A 27,991-nucleotide genomic window follows, 5' to 3' on the forward strand; every position below is an offset into this window, starting at 1 on the left:
ACAATATATATGTTGGACAAAGGGTGGTTTCCACATTGGACCCAAAGACTCCATTGCTGCTTTGATCCCAGCTCCGCGATCTGAAATGACACATATGTTTTCCCTCGTGATAACATGTGCACGTAAATTTCGGAGGAAAAAAGCCCAAGAATTTGTATCTTCTCCTTCGACAAGATCAAAAGCAACTGGAAGAATGTTGCGATTGCCATCTTGGACAATTGCCAATAATAAAACTTGCTTGTATTTTCCATACAAGAAAGTCCCGTCGATCTGGACCACAGGCTTGAAGTATTTGACAGCATTAACGCACTATGGGTAACTCCAAAAAACCTGTAGAATTGACATCGATCGCGAAGAACTCGATCATTATGGCATGCATAAGAGGTTTCGAAGTCCACAATTGTCCCAGGATTCAACGTCTGAACTAGTCTAAACCAACCTGGAAGTTCGTTGTAAAATGTATCTCATTCGCCATGAAGTTTGACAATGGCATTTTGTTTTGCCAACCAAGCTTTTTTATAGGAGACAGTGAACCCATATTGCGATTGTATAGCTGAAATCAACACTGCAACAGCTATATGAGAGCTTATTTTTACCATGGGCATGATGGCTTGGCATATCATTTCAGAGTCCAAGATGGGATGATCTTGGTGGACCCCTCCAGCACAACATGTATGAGGACCGTTGTATACTGTTAGTTCCCATATGTTGTTTTTCCTCTTCATTTTTGATACGCGAACTATCCAATTGCATCCGTTTTTGCTTCGGGCATAGTAGCATACATATTTTTCGGTCGTGGATCGGTTGACTCTGGACTGAATAGAATTATGAATATTGTAATTTTTTATAGCCATCACCGCTTCTTCTTTTCTTGAAAACTCCATGTCTAAAGATAACTCACCATTATTTATTGATGAGTAATATCCATAGTCATCGAGATAAGGCATATCCGCAAATTCTGGCCCGTACTTTGCACCATAATCAGGTTCATACATGTGTGCAGGATGGTTAGTTTGTGCCACATTTCCTGGAACTTTATCATCATTAGAGTTGAATTACGGTGATTCTGGGTGAATGAATAGTCCAGTCTCAGTACCATCCACACCAGGCTCACGAAGTGGTTCTTCTGGTAGAGATGATGGTTCCTCCATGCGCTCCACATTTAGGTCGAAGAACCTACTACTTGCACGTCTTCCCCTTGAACTAGAAGGCATATCGACATTGAGATCGAAAAAGCTCGCAGTCGAATGCCTCCCCCTGGAGCTTGAAGCCATCATGTCAAATGAAAACTGCACAGATGGTTGCATCGATGGCATCTCCATATTAAGGTCAAACGGATTTGCAGATGAATGTCTTCCCCTTGAACTGGACGTGATGTTGCCATACGGATTATTCGTCGACCCACCTCGGTACATATCGTAAGGAGTTGCGGATGAATGTCTCCCCATTATGACTTTAAAATAATTACACATTACTGACGTCGGGTAGTTAACTTGATCAACTTGTTCAGCCAGCCCATAGTGGGAGCTTAATGATTGACCCCGAACGACACACACTTGAATAAAATTTGCATACATCTCAATATCGGCGTCTGAATAATTACTTTGAGCTTCAACCATTATTTCAACATCATCATTGTTCAAAAGTTCGAACGATGTATAAGTTAAGGGCAACAATGATGCTGGAAATATGTACTGCAACGACGACATTCTTCTACTACTTCCAACATGAATCTTCCTCGAAATCTTCGTTATCAGCTCCTCAAGAGTTATGTTTCTCTTCAATGATATTTTAACACGCTCATTTGATATGAAAACAACGCCGGTTTTATCTTCTCGAATTTCACCATCATAATAAATAATAGCTGAAAGTCGCGCCATTCTTTGAGTTTAAAAGTGCAACAATATTATATCTGCAAAAAAAAAAAACTGAAACAATGCTGATTAAATAAATAATATATGAACAAAAATATAACAGAATAAAATTTTTACACATAAACGTAAATAATTTAAATAATATAATTTTATATTATTACTTGTACCACAAAACTATTTCGACGCATATTCCCGTTTTCTAATTTTACAAACACAGAGATTAATTGACAACAATTAGTACAATTTTTTTTCAAATAATCATAATAAAAAATAAGTATAATAAAAAAAAATTATCACAAAATTACCTTATAACGAAAAAGCGCACGAACTTCTGAATCAAATATGAGACAATTGTCAGAATTATTGACTCGTTGACGGAATTGTTGTATTAATTTATAAGTTGAAAGGAGAGATGTGAGGAGATGTGAGGAACTTAACCGGGGGAGAAGGGTATTTATAGCTGAGAAAAGTTACTATAATTATACAAGGCGCGGTACCTGCACCGCGTCTTATATAATTATATCAGTTAAAGGTATGACGCGGCCCCTGCCCCGCGCTATATATAATTATGTCAGAGAATTAAAGGTAAGGCGAGACCCCTGACCCGCTCTATACCCTACGTGGCATAAGGCGCGCTCCAGGGGCCGCGCTATACCCACGTGTATCCATGTCAGCATATAGCGCGGTTCATAGGGTGCGTCTTACCCCAACGTGGCACCAAATCAACATATAGCGCGGTGCAAGGGGCATGCTTTACTGCAAAGGGTGTTAGATCGGGAAATATAGTCTGACCAATATTAGATCGATAAATATACCGATCACCGGTGATTTTTTGGGAAAAATGCCCCTAGTACTGCGGTGCGGGGAAGTTTCGTTCACCACCATTTTTTTAAGAAAAGAATGATTTTAAAATAAGAGCTCAATAAGAATAAATAAAGCCGCGAAGAAGCAATAAAGAGAGAAGCATAATGGATACCAACAATAGCACAAAGCCTAGATTACTGTGGGAAACCAAAACTTCCATTTTCTCGCTCATTTTCTCGGTAACCAAACAAACTTTAATCTTCTCTCCCTCACCCTAGGTTTTCTCAAGTTTGATCTTCAATTTTGTAATAAATCCTAAATACGGGAAAAGGAGGATAAGATTATGGGAAACGAGAATTTGCGGCCTTCAAACAAACATATCAAGATGTGTTCCCCTCTTGGGCCAAAGATATCCACGAATGCGAGAAGCATTATGGAGTTAGTCGAAAATCGGGATTATCGTCAGTAGAAGTTGAGAATAGGTGCAAGATCTACGGTTATAACGAGTTGGAAAAGCACGAAGGGCAATCGATATGGAGTTTAATCATGGATCAGTTCAACAACACTTTAGCTCGAATCCTACTTCTGGCGACGGTAATTTCTTTCGTACTAGCTTGGTACGACGGCAACGAAGGCGGCAAAATGGGAATTACCGCCTTCGTTGAGCCGTTGGTGATATTTCTGATATTGATTGTGAACGCGATCGTCGGTGTTTGGTAAGAAAATAACGCTGAGAAAGCATTGGAAGCTTTGAAAGAGATCCAATCAGACAAAACTGTCAGATTTGCACCTGAGAATTGTGAGAAAGGATTTCAGAAGAAGAAGAAAATGTAGGTTTACAGAAAACGTGCTCTTAATTTTCATTCATAACCCTAGATTTTGCTTACAATTCATATATATATTTTAGACTATTCAATTATTTACTAACAACTGTTATATTCCTTAACAACCCTAACTGATTATCCTTGCTTCCTTCAGCCATGACTCACCCTTCCTCAGTCCTTGTTTGTTGCTGTAACTCAATCATTTCTTCAATTTTAACTGCATCAGGTAATTTCTCCATTTCCCCTCTTTTATCATTATAAATCCCTAATTATTTTTTCAAATTCCCAATTTCCTGACTCACAATCCCTAATTCTTGACCCCCAATCCCTAATTTCCCTCTAGGGCCATGACAATACCTCCTCCTGCAGTCGATGCTTATCCCTAAGGATCGAAGTCAGGGAACTGTGAATTTAACACCGTAAAGCCTTCCCATGTAGCATTTTCTGGACCTAAATTCACCCACTGAATTAACAACTGAGTTATTGCTTTCTTGTCTTTCTTCACCATTTGTTTGTCTAATACCAGAAGAGGATAAACACGAAGCTGACCATCCGCAGTGACTTCTGGTGGATCTCGAGAGGTAACTTTCTTGTTCCCAATCTTCTTCTTCAATAAGCTAATATGGAAAATAGGGTGTATTTTTGAGTTATCAGGTAATTTCAATCTGTAGGCCACTGAACCAATTTTTTCTATGATTTTGTAGGGTCCATAATATCTTGCAGACAGCTTCAAATTTTTTCTGAGGGCTACTGATGTTTGCCTATAAGGCTGTAGCTTGAGGTAAACTTCATCACCCACCTGAAACTCTCTATCACTTCTCTTTTTATTAGCATAGTGTTTCATGCGTTGTTGTGCTCTGTCAAGTTGATCCTGTAGGACAATGTTCATATTATCCCTTTCCTGTAATAGTTGTTGTACATCTTCCACTCTAGAGTCTGTTAGCCATGACATAGTAGGAGGAGTATATCCATATAAAGTTGTAAATGGGGTTGTTCCCAAGACAGTATAGAAACTTGTATTATACCACCATTCAGCTTGTGATAACCACTTACTCCAATTAGTAGGCTTCATAAAACACATCCCACGCAAATATTGTTCTAAACACTGGTTCAATCTTTCTGTTTGGCCATCAGTTTCTGGGTGGTAGGTTGTAGTGAATAAGGCTTTAGTTCCCAGTAACTTCATTAATTATGTCCAAAAAAGGCTGGTAAAAATCTTGTCCCTATCAGATAAAGCAATCTTTGGTTGTCCATGTAATTTATAAATCTGATCCAAATATATTTTTGCTACATCTGCTGCAGTAAAAGGATGTACCAAAGGTAGAAAATGGGCATACTTGGTAAACTTATCAATAATAACTAGGATACAATTGTACCTGTTAGAAGTGGGAAGACCCTCAATAAAATCTATTTTAACAAATTTCCAAGCTTGTTGGGGAATTGGAAGAGGTTGTAGTAATCCTGGTTTCAACACATGTTCATCCTTAATTCTTTGGCAGACATCACACTGCTGCACATAGCTATTAACCATGTTTTTCATCCCTTTCCAATAAAAATAGGATTTCACCTTGTGGTAGGTAGCTTGTATACCAGAATGACCACCTTGGGGTGAGTCATGTAAAGCTTGTAAGATCTGTTATCTTAGGGAACCATTCTGTCCAATATAAACCTTACCCTTGTATCTTAGGATACTTGCAGAATAATTCCAGTCTGTTGCATCCTGATTAGAGATAGCTAACTTAGTGACCAATTCTACAGCCATAGGATCATTTTGGTAACTCTGTTCAACCTCCTGAACCCAAGTAGGAATGACAACAGTAGTACTCATTTGCTGTAATTCTACTTCATCCTCATCTCTCTTAGATAATGTATCTGCTGCCAAATTGTGTCTACCTTTTCTGTACTGAATTACATAATCCAGTCCCAACAATTTTGTAAGCCCTTTTTTCTGTATTGAAGTAGTTAGCTTCTGTTCCAGCAAATGTTTAAGAGCTTTATGATCTGTTTTAATAATAAAAGGCCCTCATTCCAAGTAATGTCTCCATTTGGAAATAGCCATGAGTATGGCTAAATAATTTTTTTCATAAATGGATAAATCCAATTGTTTGAGTCCCAAAGCCTTGCTAAGATAGGCCACTGGTCTACCTTCTTGAGATAAAACTGCCCCTATTCCTCTAGAACTTGCATCTGTTTCCAAACAGAAGCTTTTACTGAAATCAAGTAGTGCTAAAACAGGAGCATGACACATTGCATTCTTTAAAAGTTCAAAAGCAACTTTACTTTCCCCTGTCCATTGAAACTGGTCCTTCTTAAGCATGATAGTTAAGGGCTTGGTAATTTCTCCATATCCTTTTATAAACCTTCTATAATATCCTGTCAACCCAAGGAAACCTCTCAAGGATTTAAGAGTTTTTGGCAACTTCCACTGCTGCATTGCTTGTATCTTTGCTGGATCAATAGCCACCCCTTGCTTAGATATAATGTAACCCAAATATTCCACCTTCTTTTGACCAAAGAAACATTTTGTTCTTTTAGCAAACAACTGATTCTTCTTTAGAACTTCCAAAACAGCCCTAAGATGCCTAACATGGCTCTTTAGATCATAACTGTAAATAAGTATGTCATAAAAAAACCAGTACAAATTTTCCTAAATAAGGACCAAACAGCTTGTTCATTAATGCCTGAAAAGTTATTGGGGAATTTGTTAATCCAAAAGGCATAACCTTAAACTCAAAGTGGCCATGGTGAGTCCTAAAGGCTGTTTTAGGAATGTCTTCAGGAGTAATTCTAATATGCCAGTATCCTGATCTCAAATCCAGTTTAGAAAAGTAGGCTGCTCCAGTCAACTCATCCAGAAAATATTCTACCACAGGAATTGGAAACTTGTTTTTTATAGTTAAGGCATTCAGCTGCCTATAGTCTATACACATCCTCCAACTACCATCCTTCTTCTTTACTAACAAACAGGGTGAGGTAAAAGGGCTTTTACTGGTTTGAATTATGGAAGAGGGCAACATTTCTTTAATTTGTTTTTCCACTTCTGACTTCTGATGATAGGGCATCCTATAAGGTCTAATGTTCACTGCTTCTGTACCCTTTTTTAGTGTAATGGAATGATCATGCTCCCTTAGGGGTGGCATCCCTTTTGGTTCCTCAAAAACAACTGAATATTCTTCTAATAAATCATGTAGTTCAACAGGTACCATCTCAGTGTTGATCTCCCCACTTAACATAAAAATTTCTCCTGATATGTCACTGTTCTTCTCCATCAACTTCTGCAACTTACTGTCTGAAATCAATTTAATAATGGGTGAATTTTGTCCTCCTCTTAAAGTAATTTTTTCCCCATCTTTTTGAAAACTCAAAGTCATATGAATGAAATCCATCAATAATGGGCTATACTTTTTCATCCAGTCCACTCCAAGAACCATGTCACTCCCTCCTAGAGTTAGAACTCTAAAATCATATTCAAACTGAGAACCTTGTATTCCCCATTTTAACTTTTTACTCATAGCTGAACTGTACAACTTTTCACCATTAGCAACTGTAATAGTCAAGGGATTAGTTTGCTCCAATTCCACTCCTTCCTTTGACCACTGACCAGATATAAAGTTGTGTGTGCTCCCACTATCTATGAGAATGTTTAGAGGTTTTCTTGATATGTGCCCTTGAATCCTCAGTGTGTTGTAGCATGTCTGCCCAGTTATGGCATTAATAGAAATTTCCAATTCTCCCTCTACAGGATCAAGACCTGTTGTCACTACCTCATTATTTCTTTTTTCCAGCTTTCCTGTATCCTCTAACTCCTCCATTGAATTTAGCTGCTTAACCTTACATTGATGTCCTGGACTGAACTTTCCTCCACATTTATAACATAGTCCATGTGTCCTCCTATATTCCACCAATGATGGTTTACTCTTATTTAAATTTTGAGCAGTTCCTTTTTGTGATTGACTCAAGGTAGTTTGAGGACCCTTGTAATTAGGGCTCTGTCCTGTAGATACTATCTTAGGCTGAAACCTCAGTTTCCTGTTTTCCACCTCCCAAGTTAATTCAACCAATTTAGCCAATCTAAAAGCAGTATCTAAAGTTGTGGGATTATGAACTTTAACCCTGTGCTTAATTTATTCTTTTAATTCACTCAAGAAACTTGAAACAAAATACCATTCCTCCAAGAATGGACTATACTGCAGCATGTAAGACCTCAAGTCATCAAACTTCTCATGATAATCTTCCACAGAATTATTTTGAATCAGCTTGTTAAACTCCTCCACAATGTCATTACAATTCTAATCACAGAATCTATGACATATATCTGCTGTAAATTCATGCCAGTTCACCTTATGTTTCTGAGCTATATAGCCATCAAACCAGGTCTCAGCCTTCCCTATTAAATACATGGTAGCTAATTCTACTTTCTGACCTTCAAGTACTCTAAAGATTGAGAAATACTTCTGACATTTTTTACCCAGCTTTTAGGATTTGTTCCATCAAACATTTGGAGTTCTATTTTTGGTCTGAAAACATAACTTGAATGAACATCTTCCCCAATGGATGATTCTCCCATTTTTGTTGTGTTTCCTCCCATTTTTAACTTTTGCACATCCAAACTAGCATGAGGTTGATTTTCACAAAGTGGAGGTGTATTAACAGGTTTATGAGCTAATATTCCAGGTTCACCAGTCTTAAATGTATACTTCTCATGCTCACCAAGAACAGTAACCAAACATGGAAGTTTACCTTCATCTTTGTTTTGTTTTGCAGCTGCTGGTGGTTGACTCCTTTCTGACCGAGGTGAATCTTTTTTCTCAGCTGCCTGATTGACCAGCTGTAGGATTCTCTGCAGATAGCCTCTATTTTTAGTCATTCCCTCTTCCAATGTTTGTATCCTTCCCTCCAGCTCTGCTTTCTGTCCAGCCCACCAAGATAGTAAGGCCTCTTCATCCTTAACCTCTATTGCTTGCTCTTGTACCTCCACGGTTCCAGTCTTTTTCATCTTTTTTGTTTTACCCAGTGTGTAGATTTGTTTGGGATCACTAACTTAACTCTGATTACCAATTGTCATATTTGCACCTGAGAATTGTGAGAAAGGATTGCAGAAGAAGAAAATGTAGGTTTACAGAAAACGTACTCTTAATTTTCATTCATAACCCTAGATTTTACTTACAATTCATATATATATATATTAGACTATTCCTTAACAACCTTAACCGATTGTCCTTGCTTCCTTCAGCCGTGATTCACCCTTCCTTAGTCCTTGCTTGCTGCTGTAACTCAATCCTTTCTTCAATTTTAACTGCATCAGGTAATTTTTCCATTTCCCCTCTTTTATCATTATAAATCTCTAATTCTTTTTTCTAATTCCTAATTTCCTGACTCACAATCCCTAATTCTTGACCCCCAATTCCTAATTTCCCTCCAGGGCCATGACAAAAGCCACTGTGATTCGTGATGGAATCAAAATCCCTAATTTGCCGGCCAAAGAGCTTGTTCCCGGTGATGTCGTGGAACTCAAAGTAGGGGATAAAGTCCCTGCTGACATGAGGGTTTTGGAGTTAGTTAGTTCAACTTTGAGAGTCGAGCAAGGTTCATTGACGGGTGAGAGCAAGGCCGTTAATAAAACGAACAAGTTAGTTAATGAAGATGCTGATATTCAAGGCAAAAGGAGCATAGTTTTCGCGGGAACTACGGTGGTGAACGGAAATTGCATCTGTTTGGTTACGCAAATTGGGATGGAAACAGAGATAGGTAAAGTTCATACTCAGATCCACGTGGCGGCACAGAGCGAAGAAGATACGCCGTTAAAGAAAAAGCTTAATGAGTTCGGAGAGGTTCTGACGATGATAATAGGGTTAATTTGTGCTTTCGTTTGGTTAATTAATGTCAAATATTTTCTCAGTTGGGAGTATATTGATGGTTGGCCTAGGAATTTCAAGTTTTCGTTCGAGAAATGTACATATTATTTTGAAATCGCTGTAGCATTGGCTGTTGCGGCCATTCCAGAAGGACTGCCCGCAGTTATTACTACTTGTTTAGCACTTGGGACTCGAAAAATGGCTCAAAAGAACGCACTGGTGAGGAAGTTGCCAAGTGTCGAGACATTAGGCTGTACTACCGTCATTTGCTCTGATAAAACGGGGACCTTGACGACCAATCAGATGGCAGTAGCCAAGCTTGTGGCTATGGGGGGTGATGCGAGTAGTTTGCGAAGTTTTAGAGTTGATGGCACAACGTATAATCCTTCTGATGGGAAAATACATGATTGGCCAAGTAGCGGAATGGATGCTAATCTTGAAACAATTGCCAATATTTCTTCTATTTGTAATGATGCTGGTGTAACAAATTCTGACCATAAGTTTTTAGCTCATGGAATGCCGACTGAGGCAGCGGTCAAGGTTTGTTACAAGCTGTCGCAACCGTCTTTCGGTTGGGCCCCGAAATTGGGATTCGACTTGAAAAATGTGGATTGGAGTCGCCACCGATCATTTATTTAAAGATAAATGGGTTGATCGGATAACCTATTTCTTACCTGATCTGCGTCTTACCAGAAATATGTCGGGCTCGGGAGTCGGTTACGGTCAAGGAAGGATTAGCACCCTTGAACCGCCCTTTCGGTACTACGTAATTTCTAGTTGTCTTAATTAAGAAAAATAACAAGTTAAATTAAAAGATAAAATAATGATCCAAAATTACTTACCTTTGACGGATTTACAAATATACCCTTTAAAAGTCAAAATATGGGTTAGAAGAGATGAATAAATGATAAATAAAGTAAAACAAATAAAATAAGGAGATTAAGAAAGAAATAAAGTAAATATAAAATGAATAGAATATATAAAATAAAAAAACAATAACACTAATATATGCATAGCAAACAACTAAATAAAAATAAAATAATAATGCAAATAAATAAATAAAACAAATAAAAGAATATAAAAACATAAAATATAGGATAAATAAAAATAGATAAATAAATGAGTAAAATATATAAAAAAATAAAAGCATATATATATAAGTAAAATAATAATAATAAAAAAAAGAAAATCAAAAGTAATATACATATATATACATGCAAAATAGGAAATATATAAATATATATATAATAACACTAATAAAAAAACATATATACATATATAATAAATTAATAGAAAGTAATATGCATATATAACAAGAATAATAAAGTATGAAAAAAATGATTTAGGGGGGAGAATTAAATATTTTAAAAAATGAACACGCCTCGGGGGTGGATCTAGGTTCGAAACTTCGAAATCCCACCCATTTTTAGTCATCGGCGCAACCCACGTTTTGGGTTATTCGAACCAAATCTCAAGAAAAATAACGTGCACATGCGAGAAATGAACGAACCAATGTAAAAAAAGATGCTACCTTTTATTTCCTTTTCGAATCGTTTACAACAACTTTGCCTTTGTATTTTCCGTGCTTTCCTCTGTGTTTTGTGTGTAAAATCGTGTCTTATAATGGTGAGTTACAATGGCTATTTATAGTGCTTGTGGATCCTATCTTTAGGATTTAAATCATAAATTATATCCTATTTTTTGAATCCTAGCAAAATTTTATCATATCTTTAGGAGTTTGAATCCTAAAATTCTATCCTATTTTTAGGAGTTTGAATCCTAGTAGGACGAAAAATGTGTGTTGACAGCTGCCCCTCTTTGCCCATAGTCGTGTAACGGGGATAGGGCAAAGATTAAAAGACACACTTTTCGTTCAGTGGAGTTGAAAATTGACTCTGATGTTTCAATAACTCCCTGTCGAATTGAGTTACGGATGACTCCTCCATCGTGAAGTTGAGTTCATCTTGAAATGATATGAAATTAAAGCCGTAGTTCGGAATTTGAATCAGCACGTGGCTTCCCGTTACCCTTCGGTCTTCTTCTCGGTTTAAAGACCTTGGATCGGAATAGAACTGAGAAATCTTCATTGACAGATAGCTTTTTCTTGACTTAAGCTATGCTGTTTGAAAATGTTTGCTTGTCACTAAGGCACGGCTAACCCAGGTCCTCTCCTCGACTTGAAAACCTCGACTGCAACCGAAAAGTAGTGCGATTGATGTGTCATCGAGCTGAATGGAGTCGAACTCGACAATTTTGATGGCAAATAATCCTTCTTTGAGTTGGATATCCTTCGTCGTGAAGTTGAAATCCAAGTAAGTAGCATTGTTCCAAGTCCAATATCCTCCGTCGTAAAGTTGAAATTGGCTCTGGAACCGGAAAATTGTTTGTTGCAACCAGCCATCCCTTCGTTGTGAAGTTGAACTTGTGTTGTCTCGAGTCCAATATCCTTCGTTGTGAAGTTGAGATTGGCTCCGAAATTGTTTGTTGACAGTCAGCCGCCCCTTTGCTGTGAAGTTGAGCTTGTGCTGTCTTGGGTCCAATATCCTCCGCTGTGAAGTTGAAATTGGCCCTGAAACTGGGAAATTGTTGTTGACAACCAGCCGTCCCTTCGTTGTGAAGTTGAACTTGTGTTGTCATAGGTAGCATGATATCCTCCGTCGTGGAAAATCAGCTTTGAAATTGGAAAGTTGTTCGTTGACAACCAGCCGTCCCTTCGTTGTGAAGTTGAACTTGTGTTGTCTTGAGTGGCACGATATCCTCCATCGTGGAGTTGAAATCGCAGATGGCCACTTCGTTGTGAAGTTGAGCCTTGACTTGAATATCCTTCGTCGTGAAGTTGAAATCCAAGTATTGTATGTTGCGGGTGGACACAATTCCCTTCGCCGTGAAGTTGAAATCGTGGAGACTCCTTTATTGTGAAGTTTGGCTTCGAGCTAGATATCCTTCGTCGTGAAGTTGAAATCCACTCTCGAGCAAATTGTGTTGTTTCGAGAGAAACTTTCAATCTGTCGAGTTGGTCCAAGTGTAGCTTCTTGCTGTTGAGTTAAGCAACCAACATGAATCTTTAAAGATGTTTTTGAATCGAGTATCCTTCGTCTTGAAGTTGAAACTTGACTCTAAAAGCTGAAAAAAATTATGTATGTGGAAAATGATAAATATGATGCTCTAAAATGTATGCATAAGATGCATGTAACATGAATTGGTTATATTTTATCTCTTGAGAAAGGTCTGATAATTTGCATTAGGATGTTGAATCCCCAAATGATACCCCAATATCCAAAAATACCCCAATATTTGATGTTGAATCTCCAAAGATGCCCCAAATGTTCCTCATTTCTTGCTTCAACATTGATTCTGAGCATGAGTTTTGTGTCTAAGAGTCACATGTCATTTACCAAGATCCATTCTAGAGAGACTGTCTTGTTTGAAAAAAAAATGTTTTTCTTTCTCTTTTATTTTCAAAGTTATGAAAATATCAATAAAGAGTTTCGAAAAATGTTTAATCAAAAGTTTTGAAAATATTGTCCTTTCACGGTTTTACAATTGAGACGAATCATAAAACTAGAGTTCATTGGATATCAAATGTTTAATTACACTGTTAATCCTTCAATAAATTATAGCTATTTGACATGTGCCAAGATCAAAGCTATCTTTGGGAAATGGTTAAGTAAGGAAATGATAAAAAGGTCTCAGGTTATTATGTTTGGTCAAAGGTTTGGTATTTGATGCTCAAAGGTTTGATGGGGTGATTGCATGCTCCTCTACTGGAAGTGTTCTCCGACTCCCAGCTTTCATAGTCACATTTGGATTGTGCGATGCCTTATCAAGGAATTTGTGTGATCGCCTCAGTTGCAAAATTTTTATATTTGAGCCGCCTTTTCAGGTTTTCAACTCGAATCCTCCTTTGGTTTCAAGACGTTATTCAGGATTTACGTCTTGAACCCCCCTTTGTTATTTTTCTCTACCATGCATTAATTACATTGTTTTTTGCAAACAAAGATTAATCCTAATGGGCGGGATGAAATCTGAAGATATTCTCTTCTGTTTAGAAATCCATGTATGATTAGAATGGACTTTTAAGGCATGTAATATAGGCTAGGGTTCATGGTTATGAAAGAAAAGGATAAATAGGCCCAAACAAGTGTTTCAGGGTGTTGAACTAATGATCAATTCATTCTGATGCCTTCAATCTTGCTCAAAATGTTTCTCTCTCTTGATACTCTATGATCTTCGAGTGAAGTGATTCAGTGATTCGGGAATGATTGTGTTTAATCAATCTCATAGTTTGAACCTTGATGTACCATTTGTCTTTAGGGAATATTTGCATGTGCTTTTTTTGTCCCTTTTTCTTTTTGATTTTTGTTCTTTCTTTTTTTGTTCTTCTTTTTTGCTTCTTTTCTTTTTTGTTTTTGCCCTTTTTGTTCTGATTGAATCTTTGCACTTGGTATTTGGTTCACCTTTTGGTATCTCATCTGAATCAATGTCTTCGCTCATGTGAGCATATTTCTTCCACCTTGCCCCTCAGTGTGGAGGGTGATCCTTGGTTAGGGTTGAATCAGAAGAAAAATACTACACGCTCAAAAGGGGACACAAGGGATATATTTTTTCTCCTGTTGTGAAGGGATAAAGAAAGAAAGTCGTTCATCATTTCATACATATAAATCTTCATAGAGGAGGTATCCCTAGGGGGATAGATTTTCAAGATTAATTCTATTCACATGAAAATAGTGTAATTAATGTATGATAGAATTATTTCGAATGAATTCTTCTTCTTTTTTCCCAGATGTCTCAATGTTCAGGCTCCCCGCGAGATGCCCCAAGTTGGTTCTTTAGAAGAATGCTCATGTTAAAATGAACAACTCAATGCCTTGGGTTTTAATGGTAAGAAAGGTTATTTTTGAGTCTAAAAATGGCAGTGGTGTGATCTTATTGACTCAAAGAAAGGTATGAGTGTATCAAAAAGATAAAGGCAATGTTCAAGAATTTCAAAAGGAGGTAATGTCAAAATTTTATCTTTTGGTAATTACCACGATTTGTTTTGGGCAAAGAATCAAGGTATTTTATTCTGGGGTTTGAGACAGGGTAAGAAATGTCTAATCTTTCCATATGTCAAAAATCTATAATTCTTGAAGAATTAAAAGAATTATTAATTCATTTAATATTCGAAGAACTAAAGATTAAAATTTGTTCAATTGCTCCACCTTAGAAAGCAGCATAAATTCAATCATTTAAAAGATTAAGCAAACATGAAAGATCAAAGACGTGTTCAAACAAAACAATCCTCTAAGTACAAATGGTATATGCCATGCCCCCTTCTTCGGCAAGCGCCTTACAGTTTTCACAGGAATGTTTGGGGCTTCTTATGTGGTAACAGCTAACAGCTTCAACATCGTAGCCCTTAGGATATGGGGATTTTTTTTCTTAGATCATCCTGGCAGGCTTTGTCCTACAATCAGCTGATCAGGCTCCCACTGTATTGTTTTCATTTTTTTCTTTTGATGTTACAATCTTGCTTCCATGTGGTGTCATGTGGTTAAAACCACTTCATCGAATCCTCCATGAAGAAATTTCATGTTTATGAAAATGCTTAAAAATGAAATGTAGATGCACAACGCAAAATGAAAAAAATGCATGAAATGTTCGAGGCATTGATCCAGAAAAGTGCCCATTATTATAAATAATCCTTATTTCGACAAAAATGTTTTATCTTGTAAGAGACATAAAAACAATCAAAGGTACATTCGGACTAAATCCTCTAGACCCCGAACAGCTTCCAACAGGTTGACAAGTCTTCTGTTTTCATCTGTCACTGGTTGTATGCCTTGTTGGACCACTCCAGCTTCCCTTGCTAGGCCGTGTAGATGGCGAGCTGCCTTCTGTACTCGATCCAGGAAATCTCAAATGACTACTTCTCTGGCCTTCACCCTTTGTTGTGCTTGCTCCCAACGGAAACGCCACTGCAAACCCCCGTCGAAGGGCACTATCTGAAGCTCACTCGCTTGTTTTTTGAAGCTATTGCTTTACCATCTTTCTCATGTTGTTTCTCCAGATCAACCATTTGGATTCTCAGGAGTTATCCTTGACTTTATCTTGGTACCCATTTCTCAAGTCTTCAAGCTCAAAATAGACTATTTTCTGCTCCCTTTCCAGTTTGTCTGCTCTATCTTTCTGAGAATCGACATCTAGTTTCCATTGATAACATTCAGCTTCAAGTTCCTTAACTCTCTATTTCAGCTCATTATTCACAGCTTCAAACTCTTCCTTGACTATCTCAAGTTCAGAAGGGACAGGCCTGAGATGTTCCTCCATGGTCCGGGTGTCTTCACAGTCTGGTATCGGGATGCTATCATTCTTTCTCAATCTTCGCCACTCCATATAATCTGGAGTAAGCATATCTCTGGCAGCCACGACATCCATCTGGGATACTTTCTTCCATGACTCGGTTGCCTCTTTGATCCTCTTCTTATAACTATCACTTTGATACACAAACTCTGATGTAGATAATCCGTATGTTACTGGGATAAACTGACATTCCTCATACTGTCTAAGTGCCAACAACGAAGCATACCCAACTACACCCCAAAGTCCAAGTAAGATCATAGTGTCAGAATCCCCAAATCGGAAAAGAACGTCACTGAGGAACAACCAGGGGGCTCTCCAAGTAATATCCCGGTCTTGAAGATGAGTGAAGACCTTCATCCATTCTTCCTTCGAAGCGCCTTCATGCCATTTCATAGTGATGAACTCTCCTAATGGTGAATAGGTAGTGCTGAATCGGCGGTAGGCAACCCCATTAGTCTTCCAGAAGTGGTTGTGAATCCAGACTTGAAGGAGCTGAACACATCCAATGAACCTTCCTCCACCAGTTCTTCTGTAATGATTAAGAGACCGAAAGGTCTCGGCTAAGATGGTCGACGTTGGGTTGACTCGCCTTGGAAGTTGTTCAAATAGTTCTACTACGGCTGCGTTGATGCACCCCAAGGTCTTCGGAAAGATAATCAAACCGTACAGACCCAGTACAAAAAGATCTATAGTCTTCCATTCATCAGGGTGGTTCTTCATTAGTTTCTTTATATGGATCCACTCGATTCCTTCCCCGCTACCTTTGTGTTGGAGTCTATCAGTCACCCACTTTTCATCAACCCCTACAATCTTGGTCAGTCCGTTCTTTAAAGGCTGACCCTTGATATGTTTGATATATGTCTTCTCTAGTCTGATGCTTTCACAGTGCAGTAGTGTGGTATACTCTTCGATAGTGGGCACCATGTCCTTCCGGTTAAAGGTTAAGCAACTATATCCTGGGTTCCAGAATTGAATCAGTGCTCGGAGCAGGGGCTCATCAGTCTTGACATGAAGTAAGAGGGCAATATCACCATATCGTTGGTTGAACTTCTGCTTTCTGTCATTCTTCCAACTGTCCCAAATGTTTCAAAACTCTTGGACATCATTTTGTTTCAGGCTGACAGAGGCATAGCTAACCAGCTCTGACACGTAGTTCCCCTGAAGACTGTCTCCCTTCTCTTTCTGAGTCATCTCGGACCATAGTCGTGCCTCGGAGTTCTTAATCTCTTGTATTACAACACCTTTGTCCATTAATTCAGATTATTTTGTGTGTAACAAACGCTTTTTAAGGATCAATAGCCTCTTGTTATGATGCAAATGCTAAAAAAACCAAACGCAAAGGCAGAAATGTTAGTAAAATAAATAAATAAATAACGAAAGGAAAAAAAAGACATGGTTAAGGTAAAAATATCCTATGTTTCGGAAATGTGGTTTTGGGGTAGGCTCTGATTCTCCATGGTCTCCCAGTTTAGGTTCTAAAAACGGTACCCGAGTTCTCCTTACCGGTGCCCCTTTGGGCTTACCAGACCCTTAGTCCTAAACCCATCACAGGCTTGTGTGGACTAAGTTAAACTCGAGAGAACACATTCCCTTATGCCCGCACGGTGAATAAATTCACACGAAGACATAAGGTATATGAATCCCGAAGGCTACTTGCTAGGCCCGCACGGTGAATAAATTCACACGAAGGCGTCGCTTTCACCCCCACTTAAAATAGGGTTTGGAGCTCGGGTTTAGATCCCTAGATGAAAAATCTTTAAGGACTGAAATCATTAAAAAAAAATGGTCAGTACAACTATTTACTCGAAAATATAATCAAAAGTAAGTAATAAGGATCGAAATGTTACCTTAAAATTTAAACTTACCCTTTTCATTAAAAAGACAACTGGAAATTACCTTAGCCTGACTCACTTACCTGTGTCCCCAGCGGAGTCGCCAAGCTGTCGCCACCGTCTTTCGGTTGGGCCCCAGAATTGGGCTTCGACTTGAAAAATGTGGATTGGAGTCGCCACCGATCATTTATTTAAAGATAAATGGGTTGATTGGATACCCTATTTCTTACCTGATCTGCGTCTTACCAGAAATATGTCGGGCTCGGGAGTCGGTTACGGTCAAGGAAGGATTAGCACCCTTGAACCGCCCTTTCGGTACTACGTAATTTCCAGTTGTCTTAATTAAGAAAAATAACAAGTTAAATTAAAAGATATAATAATGATCCAAAATTACTTACCTTTGACGGATTTACAAATATACCCTTTAAAAGTCAAAATATGGGTTAGAAGAGATGAATAAATGATAAATAAAGTAAAACAAATAAAATAAGGAGATTAAGAAAGAAATAAAGTAAATATAAATGAATAGAATATATAAAATAAAAAAACAATAACACTAATATATGCATAGCAAACAACTAAATAAAAATAAAATGATAATGCAAATAAATAAATAAAACAAGTAAAAGAATATAAAAACATAAAATATAGGATAAATATAAAAATAGATAAATAAATGAGTAAAATATATAAAAAAGTAAAAGCATATATATATAAGTAAAATAATAATAAAAAAAAGAAAATCAAAAGTAATATACATATATACATGCAAAATAGGAAATATATAAATATATATATATAATAACACTAATAAAAAAACATATACATATATAATAAAATTAATAGAAAGTAATATGCATATATAACAAGAATAATAAAGTAGGAAAAAAATGATTTAGGGGGGAGAATTAAATATTTTAAAAAATGAACACGCCTCGGGGGTGGATCTAGGTTCGAAACTTCGAAATCCCACCCCTTTTTAGTCATCGGCGCAACCCACGTTTTGGGTTATTCGAACCAAATCTCAAGAAAAATAACGTGCACATGCGAGAAATGAACGAACCAATGTAAAAAAAGATGCTACCTTTTATTTCCTTTTCGAATCGTTTACAACAACTTTGCCTTTGTATTTTCCGTGCTTTCCTCTGTGTTTTGTGTGTAAAATCGTGTCTTACAATGGTGAGTTACAATGGCTATTTATAGTACTTGTGGATCCTATCTTTAGGAGTCTAAATCATAAAATTCTATCCTATTTTTTGAATCCTAGCAAAATTCTATCATATCTTTAGGAGTTTGAATCCTAAAATTCTATCCTATTTTTAGGAGTTTGAATCCTAGTAGGACGAAAAATGTGTGTTGACACAACCTTCTCTTATTTGAATTTGCTATGCAGTTAAAATTGTGATTATTACGTTTAGAGCATGATGTCAATTTTCACTGAGGTTTTCATCAATGTATTTGATATATATATATATATATATATTTGTTGATCTATAACGGCTCTGAAAGTAGGCTTATAGTAACTTCACTTCTGGTTCATCCCTATGCAGGTTCTAGTAGAGAAAATTGGCCTTCCAAAGGGATCCTATAGTGGTGGAGCAGCTAGCAATGATGTTCTACGTATGCTAGATTTTCAAATACTTTACTGTTTCTTTTCTTAGTCCTTTTCTAGCATTAAGACTTGTAACTTACATATGTTACTTAATATGATCTTAAGGTTGTTGCCAGTGGTGGAATGAGTATGAGCATCGTATTGCAACCCTTGAGTTTGATCGTGATAGGAAGTCCATGGGTGTTATTGTCAAGTCCAAATCGGGAAAAAGGTTATTGTTAGTGAAGGTACTATTTCTATCTCACTCATGATTTCTTACATGAAAAACATACTTGTTATTTTTCGGCATTTGATTATGTTGCGAACCACTGGCAAATGCTTGTTTTTCTTGCAGATTATTTTCCTTTTTCCTATGTTTAGATGTTAGTTTTTTGCTCTTTAACTTGAAGAATAGATGGGCATGATAGGGATTTGAATCATGTATGATACTTATTGCTGCTGTTTAACATCAGCTTGGTATATATTAATTTTTCATATATCTAAACTTTAATTTCCATGTTTATTTTATCATTCACAGTAAATAACTTGAATTACGGACTTTGGCAGGGAGCTGTAGAGAACTTACTTGAGAGAAGCTCAAAGATGCAATTGCGTGATGGTTCTGTTGTACCACTTGATCAAAATTCAAGGATCCTTGTTTCCAATGCTCTTCAAGATATGTCGAGCAGCGCATTGCGTTGCTTGGGTTTTGCATACAAAGATGAGCTCCCTGAGTTTGAAACCTATGACGGCAGTGATGATCATCCAGCACATAGCCTATTACACGACCCTTCCGACTATTCATCAATTGAGAGCAATCTCACTTTTGTTGGCTTGGTTGGACTGAGGGTGAGTTGCAAAGTTTCTAATCACTGTCTTTGCTTATAATTCTTTTTATTATATGTTTCCACGGTGAAGTAACTCTGCTGGATGGTGCCGTTAAATGTTTTTAGGACCCTCCACGCCAAGAGGTCCATCAGGCAATTGAGGACTGTAAAGCAGCTGGTATCTGTGTTATGGTTATCACTGGAGATAATAAAAATACAGCAGAAGCTGTATGCCGTGAAATAGGTGTTTTCGGGCCCATGGAAGACATCAGCCCAAAAAGTTTAACGGGGAAGGAGTTTATGGAACTGTTGGATAAAAAAACTCATCTGAGACAAAGTGGTGGCCTTCTATTTTCCAGAGCTGAACCAAGACACAAGCAGGAGATAGTGAGATTGCTAAAGGAAGATGGAGAGGTGGTTGCTATGACTGGTGATGGAGTAAATGATGCACCTGCTTTTAAACTGGCTGATATTGGGATTGCCATGGGCATTGCTGGAACAGAGGTATTTTTTTCATTTTATTCTTCACTGATTGCAGGCGGATTTTCTTTTCAAGTGCACTTCCATATAAGGTTTTTTTAGAGAGTTCCGAATGAAACTCTAATTATTTAAAAATAAAAATGAAAACAAAATTAAACTTGAAGATCATTATTGATGGGTGTTTGGAGACCTGTGGTTTTTTCATCCAGTTAGTTGGAGAGGACCATGGTTTGCTCTCATTCATGGTGCTTTGTTCGAGTTAGTTCTTGCTTGCTTTTTTCTCTTTTCACCATCTCATATTCCCATTTTCCCCTCAAATCATTTATTTTCTTTCCAATTGCCAGGTTGCAAAGGAAGCTTCTGACATGGTGTTGGCAGATGACAATTTTAGTACTATTGTTGCTGCCGTTATTGAAGGTAGATCCATTTACAACAATATGAAAGCTTTTATCAGGTTGCCTATAAATTTTTATCTTGATACGGTTCCTCACTTTGCTTGAATATTGATTGTGGCCTATAATCATTTTATTTCTGGAGTTCTTTGATGCTAAGACACATTATTTCAGGTACATGATCTCATCAAATATCGGTGAGGTTGCCTCCATATTCTTAACAGCAGCATTAGGTATACCTGAGGGTCTGATTCCGGTCCAGCTTCTCTGGGTTAATCTTGTTACGGATGGACCACCTGCAACCGCTTTGGGATTCAATCCTCCGGACAGGACATCATGAAGAAACCCCCTAGGAGAAGTGATGATTCACTCATCACTGCTTGGATTTTATTCCGCTATCTGGTAACTTTGTTTAGACCTTTGCTTGATTTTATCAAGTATTTTTTTCTTGTTGATTTAGTTCTTCTTGATCTTTTACATCATTGTTTCGCACAGGTGATTGGACTATACGTCGGACTAGCAACTGTTGGTGTCTTCATTGTCTGGTACACACATGGTTCCTTCTTTGGTATCGATCTTAGCAGTGACGGCCACACCCTTGTCACATACTCAGCTCGCCAACTGGGACCAGTGCTCATCATGGAATAATTTCACCGTTTCATCATTCACAGCTGGGAATCAAATCTTCTCCTTTGAAAATAATCCATGCGATTACTTCCAAGGAGGCAAAGTAAAAGCCATGACCCTTTCCCTTTCTGTTTTGGTTGCCATTGAAATGTTCAACTCCCTTAACGCCCTCTCCGAGGATGGAAGCCTCTTGACGATGCCTCCATGGGTCAACCCTTGGCTCCTCCTTGCCATGTCCGTCTCCTTCGGCTTGCACTTCTTGATCCTCTATGTGCCATTCCTGGCTCAAGTGTTTGGTATCGTACCATTAAGCTTTAATGAATGGCTGTTGGTTCTGGCCGTTGCAATCCCCGTGATTTTGATCGACGAGGTCTTGAAGTTTGTGGGAAGGTTTACAAGTCGTACGAGATCATCCAATCAAAGACAGTTAAAGCTTAAATCAGAGTGAGATAGGTTCATACAAACCCGATAAAGTCGGATTGCTCGGATACCTCCTAAAAAAATGATTGATATTCTTGGGAACTCTCTAACATGGTGTTATTACAATGTGAGCTATACTATTGGTTTCATATTTAACCCCCAAATAAATCCGTAATCGCATTTGTTTACTAGGTTTCATTTAACATTGTTGAATTTGCAATTTGTGAAATGTGCAATGCAAATAGCTTTGGCAATCTATGGTGTGTAAATTAGATTAGAAAATTCATGAATCGCATTCAATTTAAGCGTGACAGATGGTGCAAAATTTGGGTGGGTAGATCTTTAAGAAATAAAATTTCAGACGGTTTAATTTATGAAAATAAGAAAAATGAAAGGCAATTTTCAACACTTGAATTATCAATATTTGCTGCAAAATCTAAACGTATAGTTGTCTCAAACACAGCGCAATTTTCATCAATAGGAAGTGGGCAGACTTTAACTAATAGCTGTGACAACAGAGCCACAATGCTCAATTATACTTATCTTAAGCCACCTAGAATACACAGCTGTTGAAGTATATATATATATATTTTTCTCCACAAAAAGAAAAATTTATGAAAGGTCAACTTACTGTACAGGAGGTAACCGTGTCATTTAATCATAATGAAGAACTAAGCTCAAGTTCATCGTCAAGGTCATCCCCTTCTTCGAAAAGCTTTAGGAAACGAGCCTGGTCTTGTTGCCTCTTCTTCTTTTGCCAGTATTTATAAGCCATCACCATCACAATTATTATTAAAATTAAAACGGCCAGAACAATCAGTACAATAATAGCAACCCGCGTTTTATTCTCATTATCACCCACTTCAAAACCCGAACCGGTAGCACCTAACACCCAGCAAAATAAAGCATTGTCAGCATATATTGAAAGACCTTATGGCATTTGAAATTAAACTGGGATAGTACAAATGGAACACTACATCTGAATCTGGAGAGCTTAAGCAAACAATTTCAAAACAATTCTATAAGAGGAAAACGAGATTAGATGAATAAGTTGTATTTTCAGCCTTAAAACCTCTCAGGCGGCATGCCTAAGCTCTTTTAATCATGTCAAAGGAATTTCGGATTTCCTAGTTAAATGTGGCGAAGAAAACAATTTAATTTCAGCAATACTTTAACTTGAAGAATAAGAACCAGAAAATCTAATGCAAGAACAATGACTCAAAATGGAATAATTTGTAACAGGAAAAGGAAGTGAGAATCAGGCATGCCCTCAACAAGCCCATTGATAGGGCATAACAGTTCCAAACCATAGAGTAGGAGAGAAGAGCTAAAAAATCCTCTTACCAGCTGGAAGAGACTTGCAATCTTGACAGTTCAATGTAGCATTTAGTTCCTTTTCTTTGAACAATACATATTTCCCAGTAGCATTGAAGTCCGAAGCACAAAACTCCCACTCATCAAATACATCTGATTTCAAGGTATCCTCCTCATAGAATCCACACCGCTTGCATTTTTTGCTTTCAAGTTCAGTAAGAGGCTGAAAACAAAAAGATAACGCATTTTATTTACTCTTCGGAAACAACTCAGGAAGAGCTTAGTTAATATAAAATGTAATAGCACCCTTATCCAGACCAAACTTACGTGAAACTCAAATGGGCATCCTAGTCAATTATTTCCTCTGTCTCCCAAATCTCAATGTATCATTAAAACATAGAGAGCTAAGAGTTAATCCAGTCCCTAAAGAACCTTTGATTCAACACACATAATGCAAGAATTTACATTAAGTTGCCATCCATAGAGAAGAAAATTCAAACGATTACAACTCTTCCAAGTTTCCAATAGGGATTGCATATTTCATAAAGCTAGACATAATTGAAGTTTTGACATCTCTATTAATACAGGACCAAGAAAATCTTCTGAAACAATGAGCACTGATCTTTATTACATCAATTCATTTTACACTAACCGACAGTAGTTAAAAAAAGATTCAAAATCAGGGAAAATTATAAAAACCTGCCAAGATTCTTCACCCTTGAAATAATAGACGACGTCTTTTTTGGTGACATCTGGCAAAACCGTCTTGTTCTCTCCTTTGCACGCGAAATAAACCGTCGGACTTAGTAGCCACTCGTGCGTGTTGAATATTTCAATCGAATCCAATGTAACTTCTGCCGATGAAATTAATCCTAAAGGAAAAAAAGAAACAAATTAAAATCATATCAACATCAAATCTACTGCATACAACTTCCGTGTGTTTGTTTGTCGGGAAAATTAATATACCTGGAAAACAGCTGAAGAAAATCCACCAGATCACAAAACGAAAGAAAAGTTTCCAACTTAGCCGATTACGAATCAACATAGCGAGCCAAAAAGAATACCAAAGATTCGAGGAGGAAGGAAAAAGGAACGATTAAAGCAGACAAATTAGGAAAAGTGCGCAGTACGCACCTTTCCTTCCTACGGGTTTCTTCCTATTTTATTAAATATTTTGGTAAACGAAGTTAATAGAATAATAAAAAGAAAAAAAAGAAAATTATGAGAGAAATGGGAGTTGATCTTCTTTTGTTTGCGTGAGAACGAAACAAACAGAAAAAAAAAATGGGATCGCTGACCGCTTCGCACTGCGGCTAAAATTGTAATTCACGTTGGTTAAGTCTTTCCTAAGAGGGGTGCGCACTTATCACCCTCTGCCTTGTAGGATCTCGCCACGTGTTAAATATTATGTTGTTTACGTGGCGAGATCTGAATGTGGTCTTAAATTTGGGCTTTCGATGGAGAGCGACTGGATTGGACTTTATAACCAAAACGAGGCTACGAGTATTCTTTTATAGGGTAAATTACAAATCTTGCAACTTAACTTTACTCTTCCTCCTATTTCACTCACTATACTTTAAATCTTTTTAATTTTTTCATTGAACTTAATACATTATTTTTTTTTTACTAAGCCGTTTTCTCACTAACGCCGTTGTAATAGAGCTTTTATATAGATGAAAAATGACATCATTTTGGTGAAAATTTTGTTTTTTAAAACATAGCCTTTTAGCATCGTTAACTACTCAGCAACAGAGTGGCAAAAAAAATCTCAAAGTATTAAGTTTAGTGAGAAAATTATTTTTTTTTTAAAAATTCAGTGAGTACAATAGGAGAGAGAATAAAATTTAGTAATGGAATTTGTAATTTACCCTATTTGGGTTTATATGTAGATAGATGGATATAATCTTACCCTGTTTTGGTATATCTTCTTACGTAATTAGGTTGAATAAAGATTTGCTCATATAAAAGGTAGGTTGAAAAATTATTATTATTACTTTTATTTAATATTATTGTTAAAAGTATTTAGATTATTTGATGACTTGTAAAAGATATCTAGATTGTTCGTTTTTAGAAAAATATCATTCCAACGGCAACACTTGTCACCTTATAGGTATACATGTATCTTAGAAAAAGATGTTGGATCTTCTATACATTTTCATAAATACATTACATGATTCATGTAACTTTCTTACGACATTATAAAGACTATCCTACTTGAGAAAATAAATTAGAGTGGTCAATATATAGAAAATTATTTTACCAAAAATATTATCTCCGCGATTTTGCCATTCTTCGTATGCTTGCTTTAATTTGTATATTTCTTAATTAAATAGTAAGGAAACTTTAATTATTTATGTGATCTAAACATATTTCTAACATTCGATGTCGAATACATAAATTAAAAATATAACTTTTTTTTTGGGAAAAATAAAAATATAACTTGAAATGTTATAACATTAGAAGAATATAAGTTATGAAAATAAGAAAAATAAACTGTATTATTGTTCAATAAGAATACTTTATATTTATAAACAGAAAATTTTAGAGCTGAGAGACGAGTTAACTACAATTAATCTTCATTTTCATTGTTGAAGACAGATGAGAAACAAAGAAGCATCGGCAATTTTAGAGCTTACTTGCACTTATAGATTAAATATACAAAATATAGACCCTTTCACCTGCTCTTGCACTTCACTTGATTTCAGCTACTCACCCTTCTTTGCTAAACTAAACAGCACTCCAGCACTGAGACTTGTCGCCACAAAACCGAGTGACGCCTCTGTAGATACATGAAATCCTGCATCAATGAATTAAAACATGAAGTTCTTTTCGAAAATAAAGAAGAATTTGTATCGACCGATACGGATTCAAGGTACAAACCAAAGAAATCCAAGATCATTTTAAACCCAACGAAACCTAGAACAACAGCAATGGAAGGCTGCCAAAGGAAGGGAAAAGAATCAGTATACAAGTTATCGGTACAAATTTGAGCTGGATGGGCTAATAACACAACAGCTATCTGCAAGATAAGTACGAATTGGCAGCAGAATATTGACATGAACAAATTTGTACGAGTTGCATGGATATATCTTCAATTATTTATGATGATTATCACATTCTCGTCATTTACAGGAAAAAGCTTACATTCGAAGTTCTACATTTTCACTGGCGTCAAATGTAAGGCATGCATAAGAAGGTCAAGTGGAGAGAGTAAACACTACCTGCAAGTATTCCAGATCAGCCATACCCTCAGCAATGAGTGTGTAAAGTGACCTTAAACCTTGAAGGAACAGCAATATGAACTAGTCATACTGTATGACTGTGTGTATGTGTGCGCGAGCACGAATGCACAAGAGAGAGAGAGAGAGATGAAAGAAAAAGAATTACCTAAGATGGCGAAAATATTAGATGAAAAAACTATAAAAGGATCCCGTGTAACGCCAAAAACAGCTGGTATTGAATCAACCTAAAGAAAATGAAAATTTGCATCAGTATCCTCGTTGCATCATTAACCAGCAAGTCATATCCTAGGCATGTGTGAGGAATAATGAGAACCTACAGCAAATGCTATATCACTGAGCTCAATAACTGCTACTGTGAGAAGCAAAGGAGTGGCCTGTCCAAAATATTTGACACCTGTTAGAATCAAGAATTCATTCAACTCAGTAAAGGAATTCAAATATGTTTCAGAATAAGAAAAGACTGCTAGTTCACACAAACATGATGTGATAAAGTTAACAAGAACCGAGGATGTGAAGCTTGTTATAGAAGACTTACTTGCCAAATGTTGTCCCGTTTAGTTATAAATTTATTACCATCATAATTAGCTGCAACAAGAAAAACAAAAGGAAATAAAACCACAATCACATGCATTAAGCAGAGCAAATAAATTAGCTGAATTCAATAAGAAAGATTGCAGCCAACACATAAGTCGTCAACTTGTAAAGAATAGACATAATAAACTACATAAGCTCGAATTAAAGTAGAACAGAAACCAATTCAAAGGTAGAATATCACATATAACGGGGATAAATCTCTGGCATGTCTTCACTATGAAGTTGTCAGACAGATCAGTGTCATCTTCCTCACTGGTAAATAGCTATCACAAGATAATACAAAATGATGAGCCGATAGAATTTGAACTCAATGAAGCAAACAACACGTGGAGAACTGTCATAAATTTAGCAAATAAGATATCACCACAACGTATTAGATAAATAGCAACTTGATTGTCTCGCCAATCAGTAGACTACCTTGAACGATGAGAATAAGAGTATAGCAGCCAGTAGTAGGTTGACCACCTCAAACCTCTAAAACAGCAAAGGGGAGTTCATGAGCCCAGAAAATAAGCAATGCAGATGCAAACTTAAAAATTGAACAATGATCTACCTGAAGGGTAGCTGTTCCAAGTAGTATCAATGACAAACGAAAGATGATTGCACCAGCAATACCATATGAAAGAACCCGATTCTACATTTTGTACATAAAAAACTTCAAATTTACATAGAAAAGCACATCATGTGCGAGAATATCTTCCCCAGAGATGTTACACTAAAAACTGACAGCCTCAGGCTGCATGGTTATATGGAATTATAACAATATCTTAAGCAGATATGACACCTGATACATATGTGGCACTTTGAAGTACTTGAAGATCAGAACAAAGACAAACAAATTGTCTACCGACAAACTTTGCTCCAATAGGTACCTGAAAGGAAATCATAACTACAGCATTAGCAAGAAAAAGAGAAAAAACCTAGCTGAAAGTCTGAAATTCATTTAAAACAGGAAAAAGGCCATGTATTATCA

General features: G+C 36.9%; 3 protein-coding genes and 1 pseudogene across 3 annotated transcripts; 1 reads left to right on the plus strand and 3 right to left on the minus strand.

The window, feature by feature from the left end:
* Positions 1-5,138: 5,138 nt before the first annotated feature.
* Positions 5,139-8,498, minus strand: LOC120215444. The gene is made up of 5 exons (XM_039213137.1): positions 7,926-8,498; positions 7,667-7,791; positions 6,167-7,615; positions 5,648-6,108; positions 5,139-5,503 (listed from the first exon to the last, which is right to left on the minus strand). The coding sequence occupies exons 1-5, from the start codon at positions 8,496-8,498 to the stop codon at positions 5,139-5,141; spliced, it is 2,973 nt and encodes a 990-aa protein (XP_039069068.1).
* Positions 8,499-8,913: 415 nt separating this feature from the next.
* On the plus strand, positions 8,914-22,016 carry LOC120215428 (annotated as a pseudogene).
* A 336-nt stretch (positions 22,017-22,352) lies between these two features.
* Positions 22,353-24,452, minus strand: LOC120215418. Its single transcript, XM_039213112.1, has 4 exons — positions 24,149-24,452; positions 23,882-24,054; positions 23,213-23,405; positions 22,353-22,753 (listed from the first exon to the last, which is right to left on the minus strand). Exons 1-4 carry the CDS (start codon positions 24,225-24,227, stop codon positions 22,527-22,529), a joined length of 672 nt encoding a protein of 223 aa, XP_039069043.1. The 5' UTR covers positions 24,228-24,452; the 3' UTR covers positions 22,353-22,526.
* A 1,346-nt stretch (positions 24,453-25,798) lies between these two features.
* On the minus strand, positions 25,799-27,956 carry LOC120215429 (thylakoid membrane protein TERC, chloroplastic-like). Its single transcript, XM_039213126.1, has 10 exons — positions 27,803-27,956; positions 27,572-27,652; positions 27,436-27,492; positions 27,200-27,281; positions 26,960-27,009; positions 26,742-26,798; positions 26,570-26,648; positions 26,404-26,462; positions 26,063-26,120; positions 25,799-25,979 (listed from the first exon to the last, which is right to left on the minus strand). Exons 1-10 carry the CDS (start codon positions 27,809-27,811, stop codon positions 25,888-25,890), a joined length of 624 nt encoding a protein of 207 aa, XP_039069057.1. The 5' UTR covers positions 27,812-27,956; the 3' UTR covers positions 25,799-25,887.
* Positions 27,957-27,991: the final 35 nt, after the last annotated feature.

The sequence above is a fragment of the Hibiscus syriacus genome, unplaced genomic scaffold (genome assembly GCF_006381635.1).
Source record: "Hibiscus syriacus cultivar Baekdansim isolate YM2019G1 unplaced genomic scaffold, ASM638163v2 tig00110118_pilon, whole genome shotgun sequence".
Classification (NCBI taxonomy): domain Eukaryota; kingdom Viridiplantae; phylum Streptophyta; class Magnoliopsida; order Malvales; family Malvaceae; genus Hibiscus; species Hibiscus syriacus.

Bases quoted from the DNA above. Each gene is read 5' to 3' on its own strand.
- LOC120215444 (XM_039213137.1), bottom strand. From the start codon at position 8,498: ATGAAAAAGACTGGAACCGTGGAGGTACAAGAGCAAGCAATAGAGGTT. The intron at 7,792-7,925 runs GTCAGAAAGTAG...TTCTGTGATTAG, and splicing joins AATCTTTAGAGTACTTGAAG to AATTGTAATGACATTGTGGA. The intron at 6,109-6,166 runs GTTTGGTCCTTA...ACTTATTTACAG, and splicing joins CAGGCATTAATGAACAAGCT to TTATGATCTAAAGAGCCATG.
- LOC120215429 (XM_039213126.1), bottom strand. The intron at 27,282-27,435 runs GTAGTCTACTGA...ATCTTGTGATAG, and splicing joins TCTTATTCTCATCGTTCAAG to CTATTTACCAGTGAGGAAGA. The intron at 27,010-27,199 runs GTGATATTCTAC...TTCTTGTTGCAG, and splicing joins GAGATTTATCCCCGTTATAT to CTAATTATGATGGTAATAAA.
- LOC120215418 (XM_039213112.1), bottom strand. From the start codon at position 24,227: ATGTTGATTCGTAATCGGCTAAGTTGGAAACTTTTCTTTCGTTTTGTG. The intron at 24,055-24,148 runs GTATATTAATTT...TTTTTCCTTTAG, and splicing joins TTTCTTCAGCTGTTTTCCAG to GATTAATTTCATCGGCAGAA. The intron at 23,406-23,881 runs GTTTTTATAATT...TTTTGTTTTCAG, and splicing joins AGGGTGAAGAATCTTGGCAG to CCTCTTACTGAACTTGAAAG.